Below are 22,594 nucleotides of genomic sequence, written 5' to 3'. Positions count from 1 at the left end.
AGGTCAATGCCAAATAATATCTGAATGAACTATCACCTGGGAGTTAAGGGGATTTATTACCTTGCTTGTATCTACTGATTATTGAACATGTTGGTAATTTTTGATGAATTGTTGTTTTTGCAAGGGGTAGTTTATGTTTTTTTCCACCAGTCAGTTTCGTAATCATCTCTCTGAAATGTGTGTCTCATCATGCACCGAGACCCTAGCACTCCACTATTAAAATCTGTTTTCTTTTTTTTTATTCTCTTTTCTAGTTCTCAAATATTTAGATTGACAGAGTTAGGAGGGAGGTTGCAGAAGGTGAGGCATCATTAAGACTTTGGGAGGTCTGATTGCTTCAATGTATTGGTGTTGGGGAGGGAGTCAAGTGTGTTGGGAGGTAGAGGGGAGGGTAACAATAAGATGTGGGCTGGGAGGGGAAGGGGTTTGTAGGGATTGTCACTCTAGGGGATGTTTGGAGGTGAGGAGGAGAGTCAATTTAACATTGCAGCATTGGTATACCTCAGCATAATACTGAAAAGGCTGGTGCAGACATTTGACAAAGTGCTGTGGGTCTTCACATAGTTAAACTTTTATTATGAGTCATATGATGATGCTTTGTATTGCGATGATTACAATCGGTGGCTTGAGTTATGTTACCAAAAGATTGAAGGTGGCAGAAGATCTAAACATATTGTGTGCTGACATCCTCGGACTGCAGAAGACACATATTGAGGGGTGAAGGAAACATTTGTTGGAATCCCTCAGCTTCTCATTAATAACATGTACTACACAAAGTACTAGGCTGAGAGGTTGCCATATTGGCTTGCAAAATGTTTTGCAGTTTTAAGCGCTGTTCTGCCGATAAACATGGCATATGGGTGATCTGAATGTCTGTATAACACAGGCAGTTTTACCCTATGTTCCGTGTATGGGTCGATTCTAGATGATCCTGCAATTTAGAATTTTTGGTATATCAATTGGGCACTGTGGCCAACCCTGATTATAGTTTGTGGGGATCTGAATCTTAGTTTGGCTGGTGGATTCTTTTATGGCAGGCTAGTATTTATTCTGGCTGTAAACAGAGTATTTACATCTTTGTGTAGTTTGATGAGGTACCATGGACTGGTGGATGCATGGCACAAGAATAAAGCACCAGATCCCAGCTACACCGTCTACTCAGCCCCCACACATGACACATGCTTGATTGGATTACTTTCTGATATCCCTTAGTGTGTTCCAGGGCAGTCAACGTGAAAAATGTCCCTGGGTCATGTCTGACCATAATCCATTTGGGTAATTGATATCCTGTTTCCTGGCCAAGGCAGAACTGTACAGAATTGGTCATTTGATAAAGGTCTGCTCACTGATGCGGACTATATTACGCATATGAACACCTGGATTTCCAAATTCTTCAAATTTAATATAGGGAGTACCCCAATCGGGATAAGGGGTGAAACAATTAGTTTTAGTCTAAACTGCCGGAAACTACAGAATCAGCTTATGAGGGAACTATATAGTGAGTTTGGGGAGGCTGAAACCTACTACTATTTCAGGTGGTGCAGACCCTGAAAGTATCCAGCATAAGCTTGCCTTAGTTAAAATGGCTATTTAATGATATCTCTGCAAAGAGAGAAGCAGAAAAATATCTGTCTGGGAGGCGTGAGTGCTACAAATATAGCAAGTGGGTTGGACATCTTCTCGCAGTATGCACTCGGCAAAAAGTGTCCCAAGGGCAGACTGACGAAATCAGGGATCATCATGGCGATTGTATTACTGACCCAAAGCGGATCCAGGAGGTGTCCCGAGTGTCCTATGAAGGGCTCTATCAGGCCGAGGGGGCACAAGAGGAGGAAAGCACATTGCTTATTTGGATTCAATCCCATTTGATACGATTGGCCCCGAAGATTGGGACCTGTTAGATGCACATATTAGAAGAAATCCAGGGGCTCTCAAAGTTCTGGGATTCAGGAAAGCTGTTGGAGTTGAAAAAAGTCCGCTCAAATGCTATAAGGCTTTTTTCTTCCTCTTAAGCCTTTTGCTGGGTGAGATGTTTTTACAAGCACAAGAGGGACAACAGGCTTCAGACTCTTGGCCTGTCGCTAATATTGTGTTTTTTAAAGAAAAAGGTAAATGTGGTTCAACAATGATCAAAAACGTTCATGGATCTAGGTATCCCTCCTGCGTATGCCAACGTACATTTGGCTAAGTAGTGGGGCAGCAGTAATCTACCAAAACTTTCTGCAGACAAGTGGTAACTGAGTCTTTCCTACATTTTAACGTCTTGTTGATATTAAGTCCAATGCCAAGAGAGTTACCATAATAAACATCATTCACACTCCCAATCAGGATAAGCAATCACTTGTTGAACAGTGTATGGACCATATAACTTCACAGCTCATATTGCCTAATAACAATCAAAATTTGTCAGTGACTTCAATCAACATTAGAGAAATCCTAAAGACAATTCATACCAGATATTTTCTACTTTTTTCTGGTGAAACCACTGCCTGAAATGTAATTGTATCATTCTACTGTGCTTAATTTGTGCTGGTGGTTTCCGGTGCTTAGCACCGGCACTTAATTATCAGGGCCGGGTCTATGTATCTGCTGCACATGTCACAAATTGTGGGTTTTTTAAATGTACTGTACTGTGACTGCACTGAGATTAAAACGATAGAACACCGGCTCTGCAGCTGCTGTGCTCCCCGCAGACTTAAGTTGCAAGCAGGGCAGACGGCTCACAAACAATTAAAGATCCTGCTCAGCTCTGGGTGAATCAATCTGCCCTGGGGCTTGCCTGCGTTGAAATCCGCGCCGAGTAATAACCGGGAGCAGATTTCCAGATCAATGTAAAACTCACGCCAGGCATCCAGAAGTCACGGTCACAAGGCAGATGACCAAGCAAAGTATGTGAACTGAAGAGGAGAGTGGGCTTGAGGGTAGGGGGCCGACGTCATGTGATTGGAGTCGTGGGGCGAGAGGAGGTACTTTTAACTCCTTTCTGCAGAGGCACCGCCACGGGCTATTTTCCTATTCCAAATTAATTATCGAGTTTAAAGAAGGCTTTACAAAGTAGCTGTTTAAACTAGCGCCAATCCTGCTTTGAGTCTCGGGTCGCATTAGGTTCCACGTGAACACACGGTTGGGGAGGATCCGGTTCCGGTGGGCCCAGGCTGTAGCAGGAATGTTCAATTTCCTGCCCGCCAGCTGGGCAGGCACCCAGGAATTACTTGCTGTAGTACTGCATGGCCAAGAAAAGGAGGAAGCCGGTGTTCGAGAACAGATCAACTCTGCTCACCTCCTCTTGACCTCGTCCTCTCCATGTGCCACTAACTGGATGAGTCTCTCACCATGGGAGCAGGTGCACAGGCTGAGGTAGTGCAGCACGGCACGCTCTGACTCTAAAGAAGAGACATGCAAACAATCTCCACGGCGCCACAGCAGCTTCTCTTGGTGGATACTTCTATCAAGAGACTTAGTAAGTCACATTCTAATATAATTTACTCCTGTCATTGTATGTGGTTTGCTGAACGGGTTACTGCTTTTGTCACAGTGTTCCCTTTGATACTTGTGGCTCAGCGTCACCTGGAGGTGAGGTTGGGTTGGAGGGTGCTGATTATTTCGAAATTAAACAATAGCTTTAAAAGCACTTGCTGCAGAGTGTTACTTTAATGTTGTACAAATGAGTGTGCTTTCTGATATTTACTTTTTCCATGAACTTCATTGCGGGATTTTGGTTGCAAGAAAGTGTCACTTTAAGTGTCACACATTTAGTCACTGAATGTCTCAGAAATCCTCTGAATCAATGAAATTGTCACGCATAAGTAATCTCAAACATTAGCAGCTGTGTTTTAATGGGTGTAATTTCTGATATTTATATGTTTCCCTTGTCTTCATTGCTTGCGAGAAAGTGTCACTTATATTTGTGGAAATGTCACTCATAATTACACTGAAATTATGAATATGTCACACATAGCAATCTGAAATCTTGGCAGCTATGAGATTTATAATGTAAAATCATTTTTAAACACCATCCAGAAGTTCTGTTACCTTGGTTTAATCTTTGTTCCAAAATATTCTAGAAACATCTTTAACCTTCCAGAAAGGTCTAGAACCTTTCTTCAGTTTTCCATCCAAGATGAAAGAACATCCTATTTCAGCTCTACATATACAGCTTTAGAACTGCTTCTTCTTGCGCCGCAATGAAGTTCAAGTGCTGGGCTGAACAGTTTCCTTGTCTTGTTTCATAGTTCCAGAGCTTTGGTGCCGTGTTGGAAATGGTTTTGTCCAGTTCACTGATTACTTCAGTCCACCCTGAACTACTTTCTTGCCAGTAGTGACTGAATTTAGATTACTAAGGTAGAAATTCAAATCGAGTATTACATGTGGCTTTCAGCCGAGCCAGTTGAGGATGTGGGTGGAGCCAGTGAAGGAAGTGGGTGGAGACAGGGAAAGTGGGTGTGGCCTCCCACAAAAATGTGAGCACCTGTACTTCATATTTTACAAATTAAGCTCATCACCAAAATGTAGTCTCTAAGAGTTGGCAAACGCAGCTTAGCTGACTGGGCTGATCACTACCAAATTCCCTTCTACTTGTCCTTCTTTAGACTTCTGCAAAGTGGACACCTCAACAGATCAGAATGTCTACTGAGGGGCACCAAAAGCTTTATTCACAATGATTGTGCAACATTTCGCTCATGTCTCCCCACATTAGGACTTCTCAAGAAGTTAATGATGAACTAATACTTTAATGTTATTGTGGCTCTCCTGAATGCCCTTGCCTCTGTTATGGTGAAATGTACTAGGAAGATAAGGCCTGCTTTTTGGTGTACTAACAAACTCAATAAGGAAAGAAATTTCTCAAACTAACTCAATACTCCTGATACCAAAACCACACTATAACGCATTTGGAAAACCTCTTTTGTGCCAGATAATCTTACTAAAAGCATATTATTGAAGACAAATCCATGTTCTGAATCCTGGTTTGACCAGGGCAAAGACACACCTCCAAAGTTCTTCAAGACATCACAAACTCTACACCTGTGCTTGAAATAGCAGCACCTGGCACAAAATGTGGGTAATTGGCTTACTTTTTTTTTTACACCAAAGTCAAAAAGAGTGAAGAAAAATTCTTACTTTATCCTAACACTCGATGTCCTGCTTTGTACATATAATCCCAGGACAGCTAGTCTAATTTCAGAGAAATGCACCAGATGGACATTCTCAGCACCATCTCCAAAGTAAATCAATCTAACATTTCCTTACTAAAATCCTGGCAAGCTGTGAGAGCACTCAACTGAAGCCATTTGTTAGTAAGAACAGTCATCTGGATTACTTCAAGTCTGTTTTCACAGCTGGTTGTAGTAGACAGAGCTATCCTGCAAATAACTGATGATGTCTTCAGTATCCTGAACACTAATGACTCATACTTGTTTATTTTACTTGATCTTTCAGAGGTGGTTTATATGGCTAACCAGGACAACCTTATCCACACATCGAAAAACCTCATGGATTATCTATATAATCGCTCCAATTGATTAAAACAGCCTGCTCACTGTCTATCCCAGTAGCTGGACCTCAAGGGCACCTCAAACCTCTGCCTCTAGCCGCTGCTCTTTTTCAATCTCTATATTGAACCGCTGGGTGATGATATTTAAAAAGAAATCCAGAATATCTCATCACCTATATACTGGCCACACCCATTACTATTTGAAAGTTCAGTCTTCTGCTGATATCTTGTTACTGGCCTCGATCCATGTAAACATACTCTCTATGATGATGCATCGTCTCAAGGTAAATCCTTAAAATTGTGAGTTTTTACTTATATCAACCCACCTATCCTCTACCCCATTTCAAAAATTGCTAAATTCTTTCAAGAATTTAGATTGATCTCTGGCCATTACTGACAGAACCAAATCTCTGGGCTTCATTCTAGATCACAATCCTCACAAACGTATCAACACTATGGCAATAAATGCAAATCACTATCTTAGACTCATCAGGAGGATCATACGTTTCTTCCTGGACTAGGACCTCAAGGAAATTATTCAGGTTTTGGATCTAGCTGGGTTAGTCTACCGTAAAACAATCCCGTCCAGCATTCCTAAAATTCATCTGATCCCTCTGAAAGCCTCTTTGCATGCAGCATTGCTCTCCCAACTCATTGGCTGACCCTTCAATCTTATCACCCCACCTTGTACTCATTGATTTGAATTAAGAATGATGGTAGATCCATTTTCAAGCTTGCCTGCTTAGTTCATAACGTCATCCACTCTAATCACTCTCATTACTTGCCAAATAAATTGAAGACCTCTGGTTGCTCCCGCCTATTCCGCAGTTCAGATTGGAGCTCTATTCCTGTGGCAGTCAGCACTATCACCACCTTATCTACTTTCAAAAGAGAACTAAAGCATTTTCTTCTAAATTAGTTTTTATAAGCTTCTCCCCCTGGTTAATGGCCTCCTTCTACATTGCCTGTAGATCCATCATACTAATGATAAACATTGATGAATGCAAATTCCTTTCTTGTCTCACTGATTCTGCAATGTCGGTATTTCAAGAGCTTTATGCCTGTTGTATTATGTTCTGTTGTTTGTGACATAGTTCTCTGTCGATATGGCTCAGACTTGCTGTTCCTGCACCAGCTGCCTTCTGCATTCTTTTTACTGTAACACTTCTTAAATTTCTTTTGTTGTTGTTGTTTGTTGTTGGTATAGTTCATGTATTGCCTATGCTCATTGACTACTAACTCTGTGTACTTAACTACACTGGTTCTATATAAAGTGCTTTGATTTCCTCATGCCTTGTAAACACTATACATAAACGCCAAACAAATAAACTAAGAGATACATAATAATAGCTTCTCATTTGGGATTAAGGGGGGTAGTCATTTGTGCCGTATCACACTGCCGTGTACCCCTCAGTTTCAACATAACACTTCTGCATTGGAGAAAATGCCTGTGCGCAGGGCGGCGACAGCCGGGCTGGAAAACCTCTCTTCCTCTTGATTATTGATACATTTGGTAATTGATAAGGGTAATATTCGACATGTGATGAACACCCCTTGTCAGCCTGAAATGTTGAAATTAACAGTAGCAGTTCTAAACCGTAGTTCCAGTATAGGTATGGTGTAAAGGATTGTTAATGGCAATCAGTGAAATTATCTAGCTATGTACACGACTTGGAATATTGAATGACAAAGTGTAATTTTGGGTGCAGCCAGAGTAACAATTGGTCCCTGCAGTGCTGACCTTTGGCCAGGACCTTGGAAACCAAGCCCTGTGGCAGAAAAGCCAGTAAGAGGGGAGAAGAAAGAGTAGTTCATGGGTAGTCTGCTGTAGGGACCACATGCTTGCAATTTACGCACCACCAGAGTTTAGAGTAGTTGTGACAGGGATGGAATTCTTCAACATAAAGATCAGGCTAGAAACAACACCGGTCTCTGGGTCGTATTCAGGTGTGTAGCTTGGTCAGGAAGACTAAGGGTGTGCGAGCTTCAGATTTTCTGACAATTACACTGGCATATCATGTTAATCAGTATATGAGAAAGGAATTCATGAGGGGGGCTCAAGGGCCAATCAAAAGGGAAAGGAGTACAGATTGTGAGGGGTACTTAAAACACAGTATTTTGTAAAATAACCATGTTGTAAGACTTTCAAAACAGAGACCAGAGAGTGTATGTGTGTTACCTTACCATACCCAACTGAAACTATTTACTAAATAATACATTTATTGAGGGGAGGGATAACACCCCCAAACACTCCCCTGAAGCTAAATCTCTTGCCTTTTTGCTCAGAAGGACGGGGTGCAACATGTGGGAGTGGTTTGAAAAGCAGCTTTCTCAGTGGCGTGGCTATATCCGATATTCGAGATATCTAAAGAAATACGAGTCTTTTTTAAATCAGGAACTTTCCCTATATTGAGTGTAATTGGTTCATGGGAGGTGATTTTGTATCAAAGGTGCATCTGTGCATTAGGCAAACTTGACTTTCTGAATTGAGATCATGTAATATTTTATCTAAAAATTAACTGTCCCTCCTAATAGGTTTTTAATACTAGTGCCAAAAAAAAGAACTATAAAAGAACTCTATATGACACTATGATGTTCTTATATGTGAGAGAAGAGGTGTTGGCACTTTTAATCTCTGTTATAGCGGTATGATGGAATGTTTTATTTTTATGATTGTGTAAATATTTGAGTGGTGGAAACCCTTCACACATAAGCTTGATCTGATTTGAGTTTTCTCACAATGCTTTGCAAACACTGGGCAGGACAGTGCAGCAAACACTCAAACGCTGATGGCGTGGATGCAACGACACTGCCATTCCACCAGTAGAGGCCACAACCTGTAAGGCTGACAAAGGTGCAAGTCCTCCATTATGATGTTCAAAAGTCACCACTGAGCTGCAGAGCTCTTTTCCCGCTGCACTGCACCACCTTATTCTATAAATTGACCCACCTGGAGTGTGAGATCCTCTCGCGGAAGAACTCTGTGCAGAAGATGACCAGGATGGGGCTGACACAACTGTGGGCGTAGCTGAGGCAGATGGTGATCTGGTTGAGATAGAAGGAAGTCCTGGAGGGTGCGGCGCTCAGGTTGACCAGCTGTACCACGTGAAAGGGCGTCCAACAGATCAGGAAGGCAGCAATGATGGTGAGCGCCATGCGAGTCACCTTCTTACTGCGGGCTGAGCGCTTCTTTTGCACCTTGCGCATAACTTGGAAAAGATGGTGCAAGGTAAGGGAGTAGAGCACTGTGATTATGAGGACAGGCACAATGAAGGCAAGGATGGATTGGTAAAGTGTGTACCAGTACAGACTGCTTGGGCCAGGCAGGTCTATCAGGCAGATCTCGGTCTCGTTGTCCCTCTGGACGCGGGCATAGAGCATGGCCGGGGTCGTGAGGCAGAGGCTGGCGGCCCACACTGCGCAGTTGATGAGTGCTGTACAGTGTATGGTGCGCTTTTGCCCCACTGTGGCTGAGTAAACCACAGCTACGTACCTGAGGAGGAAACAAAAGGGCAACTGGTGAGTCGAGAGTTAAGAAATATTAATTAGTAGAAGAAGAAGAAGAAAAAGACAAGCTGAGTACATAACAGAGAAAGTCAGAGAGAGTACAGAGATGGAAACTAAGGGAAGATTTTGTGAATGTCACAAATTGTAATAAAATATTTTAAGAGAAACATAAATAAAACATAAAAACAGTAGTCTTTTAGTAAAATTCTCATGTACAAACAAAGCTAGGTTCACAATGTACAAGATACAAATAAAGGCTGGAGACTTCGCAGAACGGATAAAGAAAGAGAGAAATAGAAAATCAAAGTGGGAAAGTAAAATGAAAAGCAAGATCAGGATCCACAGCCCAGATGCTAAACCTGTTGTTATGTCTACAGCCAAGTCAACATCAAACCTGATAGTCACATGCTGACACACCCCCTACCAGGAACACTAGCGCACCTGCTGCATTGCTTCAATGGAAGCCCACTGCCAAGTCCACCATGTAGTCTGATGTCACACTACCAAGGTACCTGCTCAGGAAAAAGCCCTCTAACTTGTATCAGGGTTCAAAGCAACTTGGGGTGTCTTGAAGGCTGACACTTTCTTGAACCTTCTTATTTTTTTGGTATCATGGTCCTGTAAACCATGAAACATTGACAAAAGGTCACCTGAACTGATGCAACGTTGGCGCCCATTGCCCAGAATTAAGAGCAAGGTGAGCAGAGGCGCGCCATTAGTCGCACCCTGGGAGCGTTCAGGTTCAGGTTTGGAGGAGGCAGGTAGGTGCGACATGTCTTTAAGAACTGCACAGTCCTCGTTACTGTGAATGGAGGGATGACTGAGCTCTCCACGGATACGCGGAGAGACGCCAACATCAGTTTGCTAGGTCATGCTCACCAGGCTGAATCCCTAGATCACATGATCCTGTGGTTCCTGCTCATGAGAAGAGACTCCCTCCCAGACTGTGATGCAGCCAACCAAGCAGGTGAAATGGGGTAAAATATCTAAAGTCACATTGATGGGAGACTTAAGTAGCTTATTGGAGAGAAAGAGTTGTACATGAGGAAGGCAAGAGCAATTGAGTGCCTCTTGATGGTAAAATGGATTTGATTTTCTTTGTCTACACCCAGTCCACTCAACAGAAGAGACCCCAGTTGGAGAGAGTGAAAAGGGAACTCCTTAACCTGTGAACTGAGACATTATTAAATATCATAAAGTTACACGTGACACACCAAAGGAAGAGAATATTCTTTTAGAAACGACGATAATAAATACAAAGAATTATCAAAGGTTCAGAGGGATGTGGATATGTATGGTTTATTGGTTTGCACACATGGATGCTATATCAGAGATTACACAATAAATGGTGTATCAACCCTGAAAACATGGAACCATGCAAAGGACAGTCGGCGCAAGCAAGAGTCCACAGTATATAAAATGTTTTTTATACAAATTAAATTACATGTATCCAAAACGCCTAATATGGACAAAGTTATTTAATGGACGCCTTTCAGACAGCATCCTACATCAACACTAAAACTTAATCAGTCACTTTAAAGGTAAAGAGTTGCCCTTAAAACAAAAAAGAAAACATATTAAGGCAGACATTTTGTTCTTGAGGACACTCATATTATCACCATAACAACTTTTAACTCACCGATAAACCATGCTGAATGAATGCTTATATAAAATCAGTGTTCATAGTAACACTTGTCACCCACATTAAACAAAGAGAGGCTTTTCTTTGAAGTATTACTTAAACATAAATTGGCTTAATGTTGATAATGCCTTTTACCTTGGTAGAAAGAATAAAGTCCTCCTATCAGATGACCGCCTGTTTTATACAACTACGAGTTCAGCACACACTAAAATCAACCCGTAGATCACCCTCATTTTAGAGGAGTGATTGCCCCCAGCTCTTGTGCATTTTCTTTTTGTGTATGCAGCTATAATTAAAAAGACAAGTTTAAAAAATACACCCTGGTTTGAGTTTAGTATAATGGATTGGAGGAAGCAAGGGAGAGCTATTGTCTTACAACTGACCTAAAACCTGCTGAGGTATTGGATGCAAAAAGAACAATTGATGGACAGAATGCAGAACAATGGCCTACATTCACCCCAGTTCAGAGATCTGGGCCTAAAGCCATCAATTCTTTTGCTCACCATGCCATTCCAGTTTGAACCCATCCATATGCAAATCAGTTTTGACCTTCTGCCCAAGGCAAACAGTCCAGCCCGAATTGCCAGGCCAGGTCCTCCCTGGACTGGAAACAAGCATCCTAGGACCGGTTTCGGGCTTTCAGCCCTCATAGCACAGGATAAACTATTGGATAAAGCAGGATCATTAGTATGAGCAATTATGTGCAACAAGGAGACGACCTGCTGCGAAACAGAGCTCGCTCAGTTTTTAAGTATGTGTATTCAATGTGTGGGTTTCATCCGCTAAGATCTCCAATTGAAATTCCACATTCCTTTTGGAGACCGGAAAAACCATTGACCCAATATCATGACACTTATGATGCATGAGCTTTGGAGACATTGGCTGCATGGAATTTAAGTGAATTACCATGTCCAATATTTTGTCGTTCTTACTTCCTGTAACAGTGGTGAAGCTGGAAGAATAAGAATTTGTAACATCAGCTAAGGGTCAACTGGTGGTTTTTCCTGTAGTGCAAAGGGTAGTTAGCTTTGATTTAGAGTAGGCCATGAAACATTACACAACAATGTTGTTGAAGTCTCATTTAGTTGATTGACTATTTGTAACTTGTAAGAGGTCTCGTTTTTTAGATCGAGCCCAGGCAACACTTCTGCTGTGTCTTCTTGACATGCTGTATATACTTTGTGGGATAACAGCCTGCCCATTACCTTTTTATGCATTACTTCGATTGTACTTTAAAAAGGCTGGCTTGCTAGTGGTTAATATTTCCCATTTTTCCCTCCTTGTTGTCATTTGTTTCCTCCCACAGAGCAGTGCCTAAATACTGGTAGCTTTCCACTTTTGAGCTTGCAGTGCCTAAGTACTGGTATCTTTCCACTTTTGAGCGTATCTGTTCATTTTGGAGAACTATTTTTGTACTTTCCTGCCCGTTTTCTGAGCCAGGCTCCTTATTTTGGACTCTATATGCCTGCCGTCTGTTTTATCTCCTCATCTGTGCTATTTTTAGCAGAGCATTCTCGCTCGTAGCTTGTAAACTGGCCTGCACTGCATCTGTCTGCCAGCCGGTAAAAGTATCTGATTGTTTATTTATTGTGTGAAGCGTAAGCCGGCGTCTCTCTCTGTCATTTGCTAATCTGTTAGACTATTTTCATTCTACGTCGCTTTTATACCTAATGAAAAAGTATCGGCTTGTTTCTTTAAATTTTCACATTTATCAGTGTTGTATTGGCGAATTGAAAGGCTGCATGTTTCTCTTCTAATTGTTTTTGGTAATGTGCTTTATACTCCTAAAGCCCATTACCAAAAAACAATTAGAAGAGAAACACACAGACTTTTAATGCGCACAAACGGCACAGATAAATGTGAACTTTTAATGAAACAAGTCAATACTTTTTCATTAGGTATAAACATGACTTTGAATGAAACTACTGTAATAGTTTGGCAAATAACAGAGAGTCACACGGTCTTACAATTTACACATAGGCACCAAAAACACGTCTCTCTCTTTTGTTTGCTAAACTGTTACAGTATTTTCATTCTACGCCACGTTTATACCTATTATAAAAGTATTGCTGCCTTTTAATTTGCTCAAATGCACTGCGAAATGTGAGAGTTTAAAAATACAAGCATACTTTTACTCTTTTCATTCAACGCTGCTTTTGTGCCTTTGCTAAAAAATTCTGCTTGGTTATTTAAACTTTTCCATTAAATATGCATCATGTTTTTCATTTTTCTACCGCACGGTAACACCTTATGTGGGGTTGTAATACCAAACACATTTAAACAGTGGCGGCTGGTGACATTTGAAAGTGGTGGGGGTGTAAAATTCTTGCCGTTCTGCAATATGGCGAGCGAGCGTAGCGAGCAGGCCTGAATAACTTAAGGGGGTTCGGGGAGCTCTCCCCCGTGAACATTTTGAAAAAATAGTGGACAAATGGTGCATTTTCAAGCAAATCACACAGCGTCAAGACTGATTTACATATGGCTCGGTCTAAACTGGTGTGGCATGACTTTCTTTCCAGATCATGTATGCATGGAGCGTCACTAGCACTGCCCGCATGCTTTTAAAATCACCTGTACTCTCTATGCTACGTCAGGTATGGTTGGAGCATCACTTGTATTACCTGCCACTGGTTCTGAATGGATGGATCATGAGGTGTACTGTCGATGACAGGTAATGTGTGCCAAGAGGACTACCTTTAGTTCCGAACCCAGGTTAATGAATGAAGAGAGCAACACGTGTGCCAGAAATTGCTCTCCTGGCAGTGGCGGCCAGTGAATTTTTAAACTGGTGTGGCTTAAATTGGTGATCTGAACTGAAGTAGCTGAGCCTAATGAGAGAATCATTTTCCTCCAGGCTTTCTGCAGATGTTCTTTTCAAGAACGCTTTGAAAAAATGTGCCAAATTATACTTTTTACAATACAGTTTGCAGATACATTTGTTAAAAATCCACAGGTTTTACCACACTCCTTAAGAGCACTCATCAAAATATTCACTGACAGGCTTCTACCAGTGCTTAATTAGTACAAAGAAATTATGTGCCGGGGTCCAAACATTTCAAAGAAGGCCACTGCAAAATGTCCGGCCCCCGAGCATCAAGATATTAGGCCAATTGGAATTAAACAAATCTGCAATACCCAGAATGCTATAGATGTTAAATGAATGCGTAGTACTGGTCCATCCATCTCACAGAGACATCATTAGGCAGCTGTTTAATATTGACACTCATTTTCTTCAGGTCAGACAGATGGAAGGCAGAGTATCAAGATTTAAACTGTTACCTCAAAATGATAAACTGCTCTATGCAGCAGGAGCTGAAACAACTGAGCTACCCTGTCATATTGTATATCATGACATTAAATCTATTAATGTACTACTGAACTACAAATAGAATCTGTAACCTGCAGCCAATCTATATCTACCTAGTGATTCCTGGCCTATGTGTCAGCTGGCAATCCTGACAAAAGCTGTTTACATTATACCATGTACTTTTGTTTTCCTCTTTAAAGCATTGGCTCTCAGTCCAGGCCCATAAATTGTGTTGTGTTTTGTTGGTCTCTCTTAATAGTGCCTATATTGAATTAAAAAAAAATACCACAGAGTATCAATATATTCCATAAAATTGCATCACAATGCATCATTGAATAGCATTTTCACAAAACCGGTCTCGGGCTACCATCTGATATACCTCCTTACCTTCTGCGCTTGCTTGTTCAGTAATACCAGGACTTTTTAGTACCCCTATAATTTTAGTGAGCTGATGCCCATGCCAGTGGAGTCAGGAAAGGGTTACGGCACCATTGATACACGGTGGTATACCCTTGGTTGTGATCTCCCATGGGTGCTACATCCCCGCTCACCCCCTAAATACTGTCTCTTGCCCGGGTGACCCTATCAACTACAAACCCCAGAATTCTGTGGCAGAGGCATGAATTAGGAACAGGGGAAGATTACTTTATACGGACCCCGCAGGTTTCGATGTTCAATTAGTTACTCATTTTTAACCCAGTTACAGATGAAAGCACAAAAGTCTCCATTCCTCACGCTCATGTCTTTGGTGCTCCTTTCAGCCACTCTGTTCTAAATTTGTGTGGAAGCCAGTATTACCTACTTTTTTGCTTCTGTAGCAATTGTGAGGGGAAGGTTACATCATCTGCATGTGTGGCAGTCTTTCTTTAGACTAGGGCTTGCTAGACGAATGCAGCATGGTGGGTCCTGCAATAACAGTCACAGCATCTTAGACAGTCGCGGCCCTCCACTGGACGAATGCAGCCTGCTCTTATAGCACAGCAATTGTGGCCCCCAATGGACCAATAGGTCAGTGAGGATGTGTTCCTGGCATCAGCAGCTCTACTTCAACAGCTATGCAGCTTCAATTTTGAAGGGCAGCTGAACCAGATCACTGCCCCAATAGCCTCAAATTCAACAAAACGGGGATTGAAATTGTACAGTATTAGGGTGTATTTCTCAGGAGGAACCAGAGACAGAGACCGGTAACCCAATCACAGCAAGGGTCGCTCCAGGCTTCACTCTCTCAAGTAGTCCATCATCACTTGGTGTTCCTCATACTGATAACAAGCTAGGCTTCTCCTCCATGAGAGTCTCTCTTACTGCACAGATAGGGAGAATTATTCTCATGTCAGCTGGCAGGAAAGCCCTCAGCTTCTCTGGCAAAAAGTGCAGATTCCAGGTGACGCCCATTCACATTGTGGAGATTGACAAACAGGCAGACACCAGAGGTGGTCACAAAGCAGTCCTTCAGGTACTCTGCAGAGCACTCCCTTCCTTGGTCATAAAATACTTGGAACTGGAACAAAGGGAGGTGGTTTGGATCCCACTTTATACATATTTTCCAGACATGGGATGTGGATCCAAAGCCTGCTGCTTCTGAACTGGATTGTGTTGTCATTTCTAGGCTGCTCTCCAGGCAGAGACTTTGAGTAAAGTGATGTTTCTCACAGCAGGCAACAATGAGTCTAGCTCCAAGCAAGGTGTACCCAAAACATGGGTATAATCAGGTGGATCTCTGTGCATGTGGGTGTCACCAGCCTTCTTTAAGTTGTAAAGAGGCACAGACAAAAGTGCAAACCTTATCTAGAAACATTTTCACCTTGAACAATAGCAAGTGCAGTTCCACAACTCAAGCCTACCATCAACTAAATGGCAGTGCTCAGGAAGGACTACTCAGAAGCCCTTTGCTAACAAAGCCTTAGTAGAGTTTTTAGATTTTTTAGCTTTAGTCATGTCTCCATCCACTTCACTTCAGTGTCTGGATCTTTGCCTTCCAGTCGCAAGAATTAAGGCAATACCCTCCACAGTTTATGGAAGCTGTCCTCATCTTCCATCTTTTACTGTGACAAACCACTGGCAGCTAAGATTTATCTACCTGGCTTCAGTACTTAGACTCACACATGCTTAGAGTACTGCTACTGACAGCCCTTTCTATGCTAACGCCAACAAGATTCACCTCAGTCCTGTTGCATAGAAACTTAAAAATTAGCATTGGTGATAAGTTAGCAACTCTTTTTGTTAGAAGACAATAGTGAAAGGGAACTGCAGAGCCACTTTGAGAATTTATTTTATTTAATGCGATTTTATATAGCGCGAATTTTACCAAAGGTGTCAGAGCGCTTTACATAAGAACCAGTTGCAAAACATAAAGACTTAGGATTACATGTGTTACATAAAAGATACAAACAGCAAACATTGTAAATGTACAAGATGTAAAGTCACACAAGGAAGAGATACAAACAGAAAGAAAAATTGCAAATGTACAAGTAGTAAAGTCACTCAAGGAAGAGATACAAATGGATACACTCTAAGAGTCACATAGGAATGGTAGAGAGTACAAAGGTCTACCGCATATACTAGTGGTTAGAGTTATCTCTATATACATATCTATACACATAGTAGATTTTGTCAGGTCAAGACCCCAAAAAAAAACCAACCAGAAGAGCAGAGTTCCATTAAGTGGGGTCGGAGGGGGGATGCAGTCACAGCACCAAGGGCCAGATGTAGGTAGGCTTTTACCGGGTGGTAACGGCCGAATTCGGCCGTTACCACCCGGTAAAAGCAATTTGACATGTAGGTCCCTGTAATTTACAGACTCGGTAAATTTACCGAGTATGTAAAATACCGAGTCGGTATCATTACTGATTCCGGACAATTGGTATATAGGTGGGACTCTTCTGAGTCCCACAAGCAGTACCACATCGGTATTTTACCATCAAATACTACTTGATGGTAAAATACCGTTTCTGGTGTGCATGCACATGTGTGCATGCACACCTATGCCATATGACAGGCAGACCTGCCCTTAGGGCAGGTATGCCTGCCACATGGCACCCGAGCCTCTTTTGGGGGTGCCAGAGGGTGTCAAAGTGACACCCCCTGCACCCTTGTGACAGTCGGTATTTTCCGATGTGGTAAATACCGACCGGTATATGCCCAATCAATCCTATGGGCTTCAAAGCCCATAGGAATGCATGGGCATTAACTGGTCGGTATTTACCACATCGGAAATTACCGACTGTTTCCGATTCGGTAATTGCACATCTGCAATTACCTACATCTCGGTATTTTTATTTTCCGACCTCTTAAATACCGAGTCGGTATGACTCGGTATTTAAGAGGTCGGTAAATAAAAATTACCTACATCTGGCCCCAAGTGAGGGTGGGAGGGATACAAGGGTATGGAGAAAAGGCAAAACAGAAAAGGGAAGAAACATTTGAGGATCGTCAAGGGGGAAACGAGTGAAAGGGGTAAAGGATGAGGGAACGGACAAGATGGCGGGTCAGGGTCCAGAGAAAAGGGCAGAGAACAGCAGCAAAATGGCGGGCAGGACAAAAGAAAAAGTAAAGAAGTCCATGAGAGTCCGTGGTGGGACAGGCCGCTCCGATGTTATGTTATGTTATGTTATGTTATAACAATTTGTTATGCGATGAAGAGTGTTCTCTGGGGGCCTGGGGTGGGTATGTTCCGGAAGGGGCTGCGGTGTGCCAAGCAATATAGGTTGGGACTGGAGGGTAGGCATCGCAGGTGCAAGTTTTGAACCAGACCAGCCCAGGTGCCAAAAAGTGTGAAGTAAATGTTGTATGTGACTCCACCAGCACAGGCTCCCAGAGCCTCAGCCAACTACCCTCTTCCAATCAAGATGCTGCTCTCATGCTGCACAGGCAGCATGATAGAAGCACCAGGATTGGTTGGAGCGGACTGGCTCCATGCTCACGCTTGCTCTTCACCTGACTGTCTAGGACAGCTGGGTGAAGAGGTTTAAATTGAGCATGCCAGTCTGGCTGTCGCAAGACGGAGGGCCAACGTGATGCGCGCTCTAAACTGGTGGAGTGAGCACCACTTCCCTGCTGACAGTCAGCAGCAGTGGACCCGCCCCTAAACACGGCTTGGGATGGAGAAAGGGAAAAATAAAATGGCAATAAATTCACTTTATGACCATTTTATTTTTCACCTTTGCTGTGCTGGCAGCCGGGGGGCGCCACTCCTACGCCCTAATAGAGGGCCGCAGCGGTCAAAATCTTTTTCCAAATTAGCAATGATTTACTTGTATATGAATACTAGTAAACAAAATGTTGAAGTTCCTTAATGTAGAAACAGGTTCCCATAGTAGAACACTGCACAGCCTCTGAGGAACATTTTGGGATTACGAAGGCTTGTGCATTGTTGAAACCAGGTTATCAGGTAGGTATGTTTGGACTAGGAGTAACTCAACTACTCAAATAACTGTTATATCAGTTGTACCACAAGATGGCGGTGCAACACCACAAACAACACTCATACGCAGCCAAGCTACTGCTGCTGACGCATATTATGGTTGTCAAGTACAATTGGTTTTTGCTCTCAGAAAGGCTGCAGTGCATCAAACTCAGGGCTTTACGACGCCAACAAAACAAAAAATGCCAAGCATAAATATACATTGTGAGTCTCAAATGGAGTTTCTACTCGCAATGTCCACTTGGCGACTCTTTGAGATTCGCAAGATAGAACTAGGTTTGACCTACAGGTCACTTCTATGTAGAATTATACATCAATGGGGGTGGCGAGGAGGCCTAGAGCAGCCTAATTTAAGGGTGCCCCGGTGTGCCCTGATTTCTTTCCCACACCCACGTTATCGGACAGAGGCCGGAGGGGGCTTGAGGTGTAGCAAACGTGGAGAAAACCTGGCCAACACCAGATTGGGCATCCTTCCAGGCCCAAGATCACCGGTGAGTGCAGCAGCACCCTGAAGGCCAGGATGAAAGCAAGAATCGCAGCAATGGCGAGGAGATCATGCTGTGTAAATATGTTATATATATTTGTCCAACCGGAATCGCTTCAACTTTTCTCAAAATGTGCATTTGCAACTTGTAAATATATGTAACTTTAACCACTAGTATCTGTAGTAGGCATATGTACTTACTACCATTCTTATGTGAGTTTAGAATGTATCTGTTTGTATCTTTTATGTAATTCATGTACTCTGAAGTCCTTATGTAATGTAAGTGGCTCAATTGTAAAGCACTCTGACACCTTCGGGTAAAGTTTGCCTATATAAAAACGCACAAATAAATAAATGGCTTGCAACAGCTATCAGAGTCACGAATCATTCATTGATTGGATGCTGACATCAGAAAGGGGGTGGTCTCCATCCAGAAAGGGGTCCCTGAGGGACTTTGTGAATGTTAAAGGAAGGTGGCAGCAGTTCCATGCTCCCGCCAGTATCTGCTTGTCTCATCATCATGCCAATGTTTTCTACAGCAGCAACATCTGCTCTCTAAAAGAACAGGGGCTGCAAAGGTAGCATTTTATAAATGCAAACACAGGAATGGAGACCTTTCCGTCTCTCAAAGGCGCCCACCCCAGAATTTACAGCCATTCAAAAACATAGGCGATCCGGTCTCATTAATATTACGATGGCTGGAATGTTGTGAATCCTGTCAAAAGATATCCATTTTTGTATACTGGAACGAATTGGCACATTCAGTGCAGGAGAAAGAAAATATCTTTGGGCCACAGTGTGGTGTACAAAAAGAATGTCTTCCATGCAACTCATCAACAGTACATGTGGCTCTTAGTAGCACAAACACAAAACCAAAAAAGTTTTGTGATCCACTAAATAGTGATTTCTTTGTGAATAAGCAGTCCAGTTTACTGATATCACTGTTATTTTTGTGCATCGTGCTGCTTGGTACACACCTGTAAAACCTCTTTGTTCAAATAATGCACTAGTTAGTTTCTTATCCAAACCTTTCTGCATTGCATGCTGTAATATAACTGTGATGTCGCTTCTCCTTGTAGTGTAGGCCCACACCTCTGGTCTATAATCACACACACTCTCTCTCTCCTGCTAGGGTCGCTGAGTGACCCACAAGCGTTTACTCCACTTTTATTTATTCCTTTGGGCTGCGCCCTGCCCTAAGGTTGTGTATTTGCAACATCATATAGTTAAAGCCGGGTAGGACTCCCAACTTTTGCTCGCATAAAACATTAAGTGTGAAACAGGAAGATTTTAACATCACTTACATAGTCTTTCAGTCTCTGGTTAGGTGATAGATTGGGTCAGAATCCATACATCTGGCTGTGGCCACTCTATCCTTCTCTCCCTGGTTATCGGCAGACCAGTCTCTCATGTCCGCTTGACTAGGTGGTGGGCACCTGACCAGGCTTGGTGAGATCACCACTGTCGGACAAGGACTGGACAGTGCTGTGTCCGTGACAGGCCTGGAGACATCAGCTTCTGGCATGTCAGGCTCTTCTGCTGTGTGGGAGTTGTTGCTGTGGCCATTCGGTTGATGCTTGACGTGCTTGAACCATGACACATTGCGTGATACTTTGGTCCGTCTACGCAGGGCAGCCATCACTGTTCCTTTGATAGCAGTTATTTCCCACACTTCTTTTTCGAAGGTGGTACAAAACTTCCACTCGGGATGATGATCTTTTCAGAACCACCTGGTCACCGACAGCGAGGTCGGGGCCATCACGTTTTGATCCTGGCTGGCCAAAACGCGATGGCCCCCGACCTTGCTGTCTGGTTCAATATGAGCTGGACCATTTCTGGCAGCACCGGTAAAGAGAGGGACTAGAGGCTTGTGGTCGGTCATGACATGGAATTACTGGCCACAGAGGTATAAGTGGAGGTGCTGACATGCCCATCAGATCGCTAATGCTTCCCTCTCGATCTGGGCGTAGCGCGTCCTGGTGTCAGTGAGAGCCCTGCTTGTGTATTTGAGAGGCAGTCAGGAGCCTTCTTTTTCCTGCTGTAAGGCTGCACCCAGGTCCCCAGTACTAGCATCCATGACCTGTTCAGTCATGCACTGGGGGTCGAAGTAGACCATTGTGGTGTCTGCCAGGAGTGCCTCTTTCACGTTCTTGAAGATCTATGCCGCCTGGCTGTCCCAGTCCCAGAGGCGATCATGCTGGGGTCAGGGCACGGAGCAGTTCTGAAAGGGTGGCCAGATTGGGGATGACCTTGGAGGCGTTTCGTGGGATGGCCGCCATCCTAATGATATCTACCTTCTTTGGGTCGACTTGTAACCCTGCACTGGAGAACAGGTAGCTGAAGAATTCTACTGAGTTGGTGTAAAAGGAACATTTCTTCCTGTCGAGGGTGAGCTCGCTATCTGACAGTCTCTGTAATGTGTCTCTGAGGCACATGTGGAGATCTTCCAGACTGTCTGAGTAGATTAAAATGTCATCACTCACGTTGATCACACCTAGTATCAACCCTGATAGTGTTTCACTGATAATGTCTTGGATGACCTCAGCCATGGACGCTATCCCAAAGTTTAGGCACCAGTATTATCGGAGCCCAATGTGGGTCGGATGGTTTCGTCAATGTGCAGTTAGACTTTCAGGCCCTTGAGGCACCCCAGGCCTCGAAACAGTTGCGGGAACTTCTCAAGGATGTTCGCTCTGTGAGAGTCGTGTAGTTGGTTGGTGAAGAATACTAGCATAAGGTCCTCCACTGTGTGGCATCCAAGGAGGGTGCCAGTGTTGTCTGTGGTCACATGGAATCTGGCTTGCGTGGTCTGACCTTCACTTACTACAGTGACCCAGCGTCGTATTGGTAACGTGGGCATTCGGGCAATGCCCGAGGGGCCGGTGTCCAAGTTCCTGCTGTGGGCTGCTTTTTTGAGCAGTCTGGGGGCCGATTTGGGAGCTGTCTCTATTGTTCGAACAGCCAGCGGCCCAGTGGGTGTCTGAGTGGCCTTTCTATAGGCAGATGGCCGCTCATGGGCAGAGGTGTCACTCCCTTTGTCTCGCTGGCCGGTCCATTAATGTATGCACATACTGAGCGAGGGGCAGGGGGACTGAGGAGAAGTGGCCTCACTTGTTTCCAGGTGTGTTTCAGCAGTGTAAACTTACGAGTGCATTTTTTTTTTACCCCCGCTTTTTTTTATAAGATTACACCGAATCAGTCATTTGGGGAAAGGCATTATGCAAAAGTGGGCCGATTTTTTTTTTGCGTGCCCGGGACGATTTCCAATCCCAATCCAACCCTGAGTGACACTGATCACTACTCTCAGAGGTAGCGGTCCTCTGTACGTATAGATTCTGGCCTTGGTGAGTGCTATTTTTGGGTTCGGTGACGGTGTTTGAATTGGGTAGTGTCCATGGCATTCACGGAGGCGCACGTGTCTATGAGAGCAGTGAATTCTGCTTTTCTGATGAGCACCTTGCACATTGGCACGGCTCTTTTCTGGTGATTCTCCCTGTCTGCCAATGATATTGTGACAACTTCATGACTTCATCATCTTCAGGTCGAGCCACTGGTTCCCTGTATTGCGAGAGACTCTTTGGCGTCGTGTAGAGAGAGCTGGTGGACAGTGGGACACCTTCTCCCTCATTGTCCTGAGCTGGTGACCGGAGCGCCATTGTGGCATACTTTGGTGAAGTGATTCAGGTGGCCACATTTTGAGCAGGATTTCCCTTGAGCATCTGTTTAGTGTTCGGGCGGTATTC

General features: G+C 43.4%; 1 protein-coding gene across 1 annotated transcript in view; it reads right to left on the bottom strand.

Annotated features, from left to right (window-relative positions):
• The window catches only part of LOC144791182 (melanin-concentrating hormone receptor 1-like), a 200,654-nt gene that overhangs the window by 3,901 nt on the left and 174,159 nt on the right, over positions 1-22,594 (bottom strand). Inside the window, exon 2 of the mRNA XM_078665827.1 lies at positions 8,442-8,984. Coding sequence (XP_078521953.1) covers positions 8,442-8,984 — 543 coding nt within the window. The remainder of the gene's footprint in view (positions 1-8,441; positions 8,985-22,594) is intronic.

Source organism: Lissotriton helveticus, chromosome 11 (genome assembly GCF_964261635.1).
Source record: "Lissotriton helveticus chromosome 11, aLisHel1.1, whole genome shotgun sequence".
NCBI lineage: Eukaryota > Metazoa > Chordata > Amphibia > Caudata > Salamandridae > Lissotriton > Lissotriton helveticus.
This window is presented reverse-complemented; position numbering and strand designations above follow the sequence as displayed.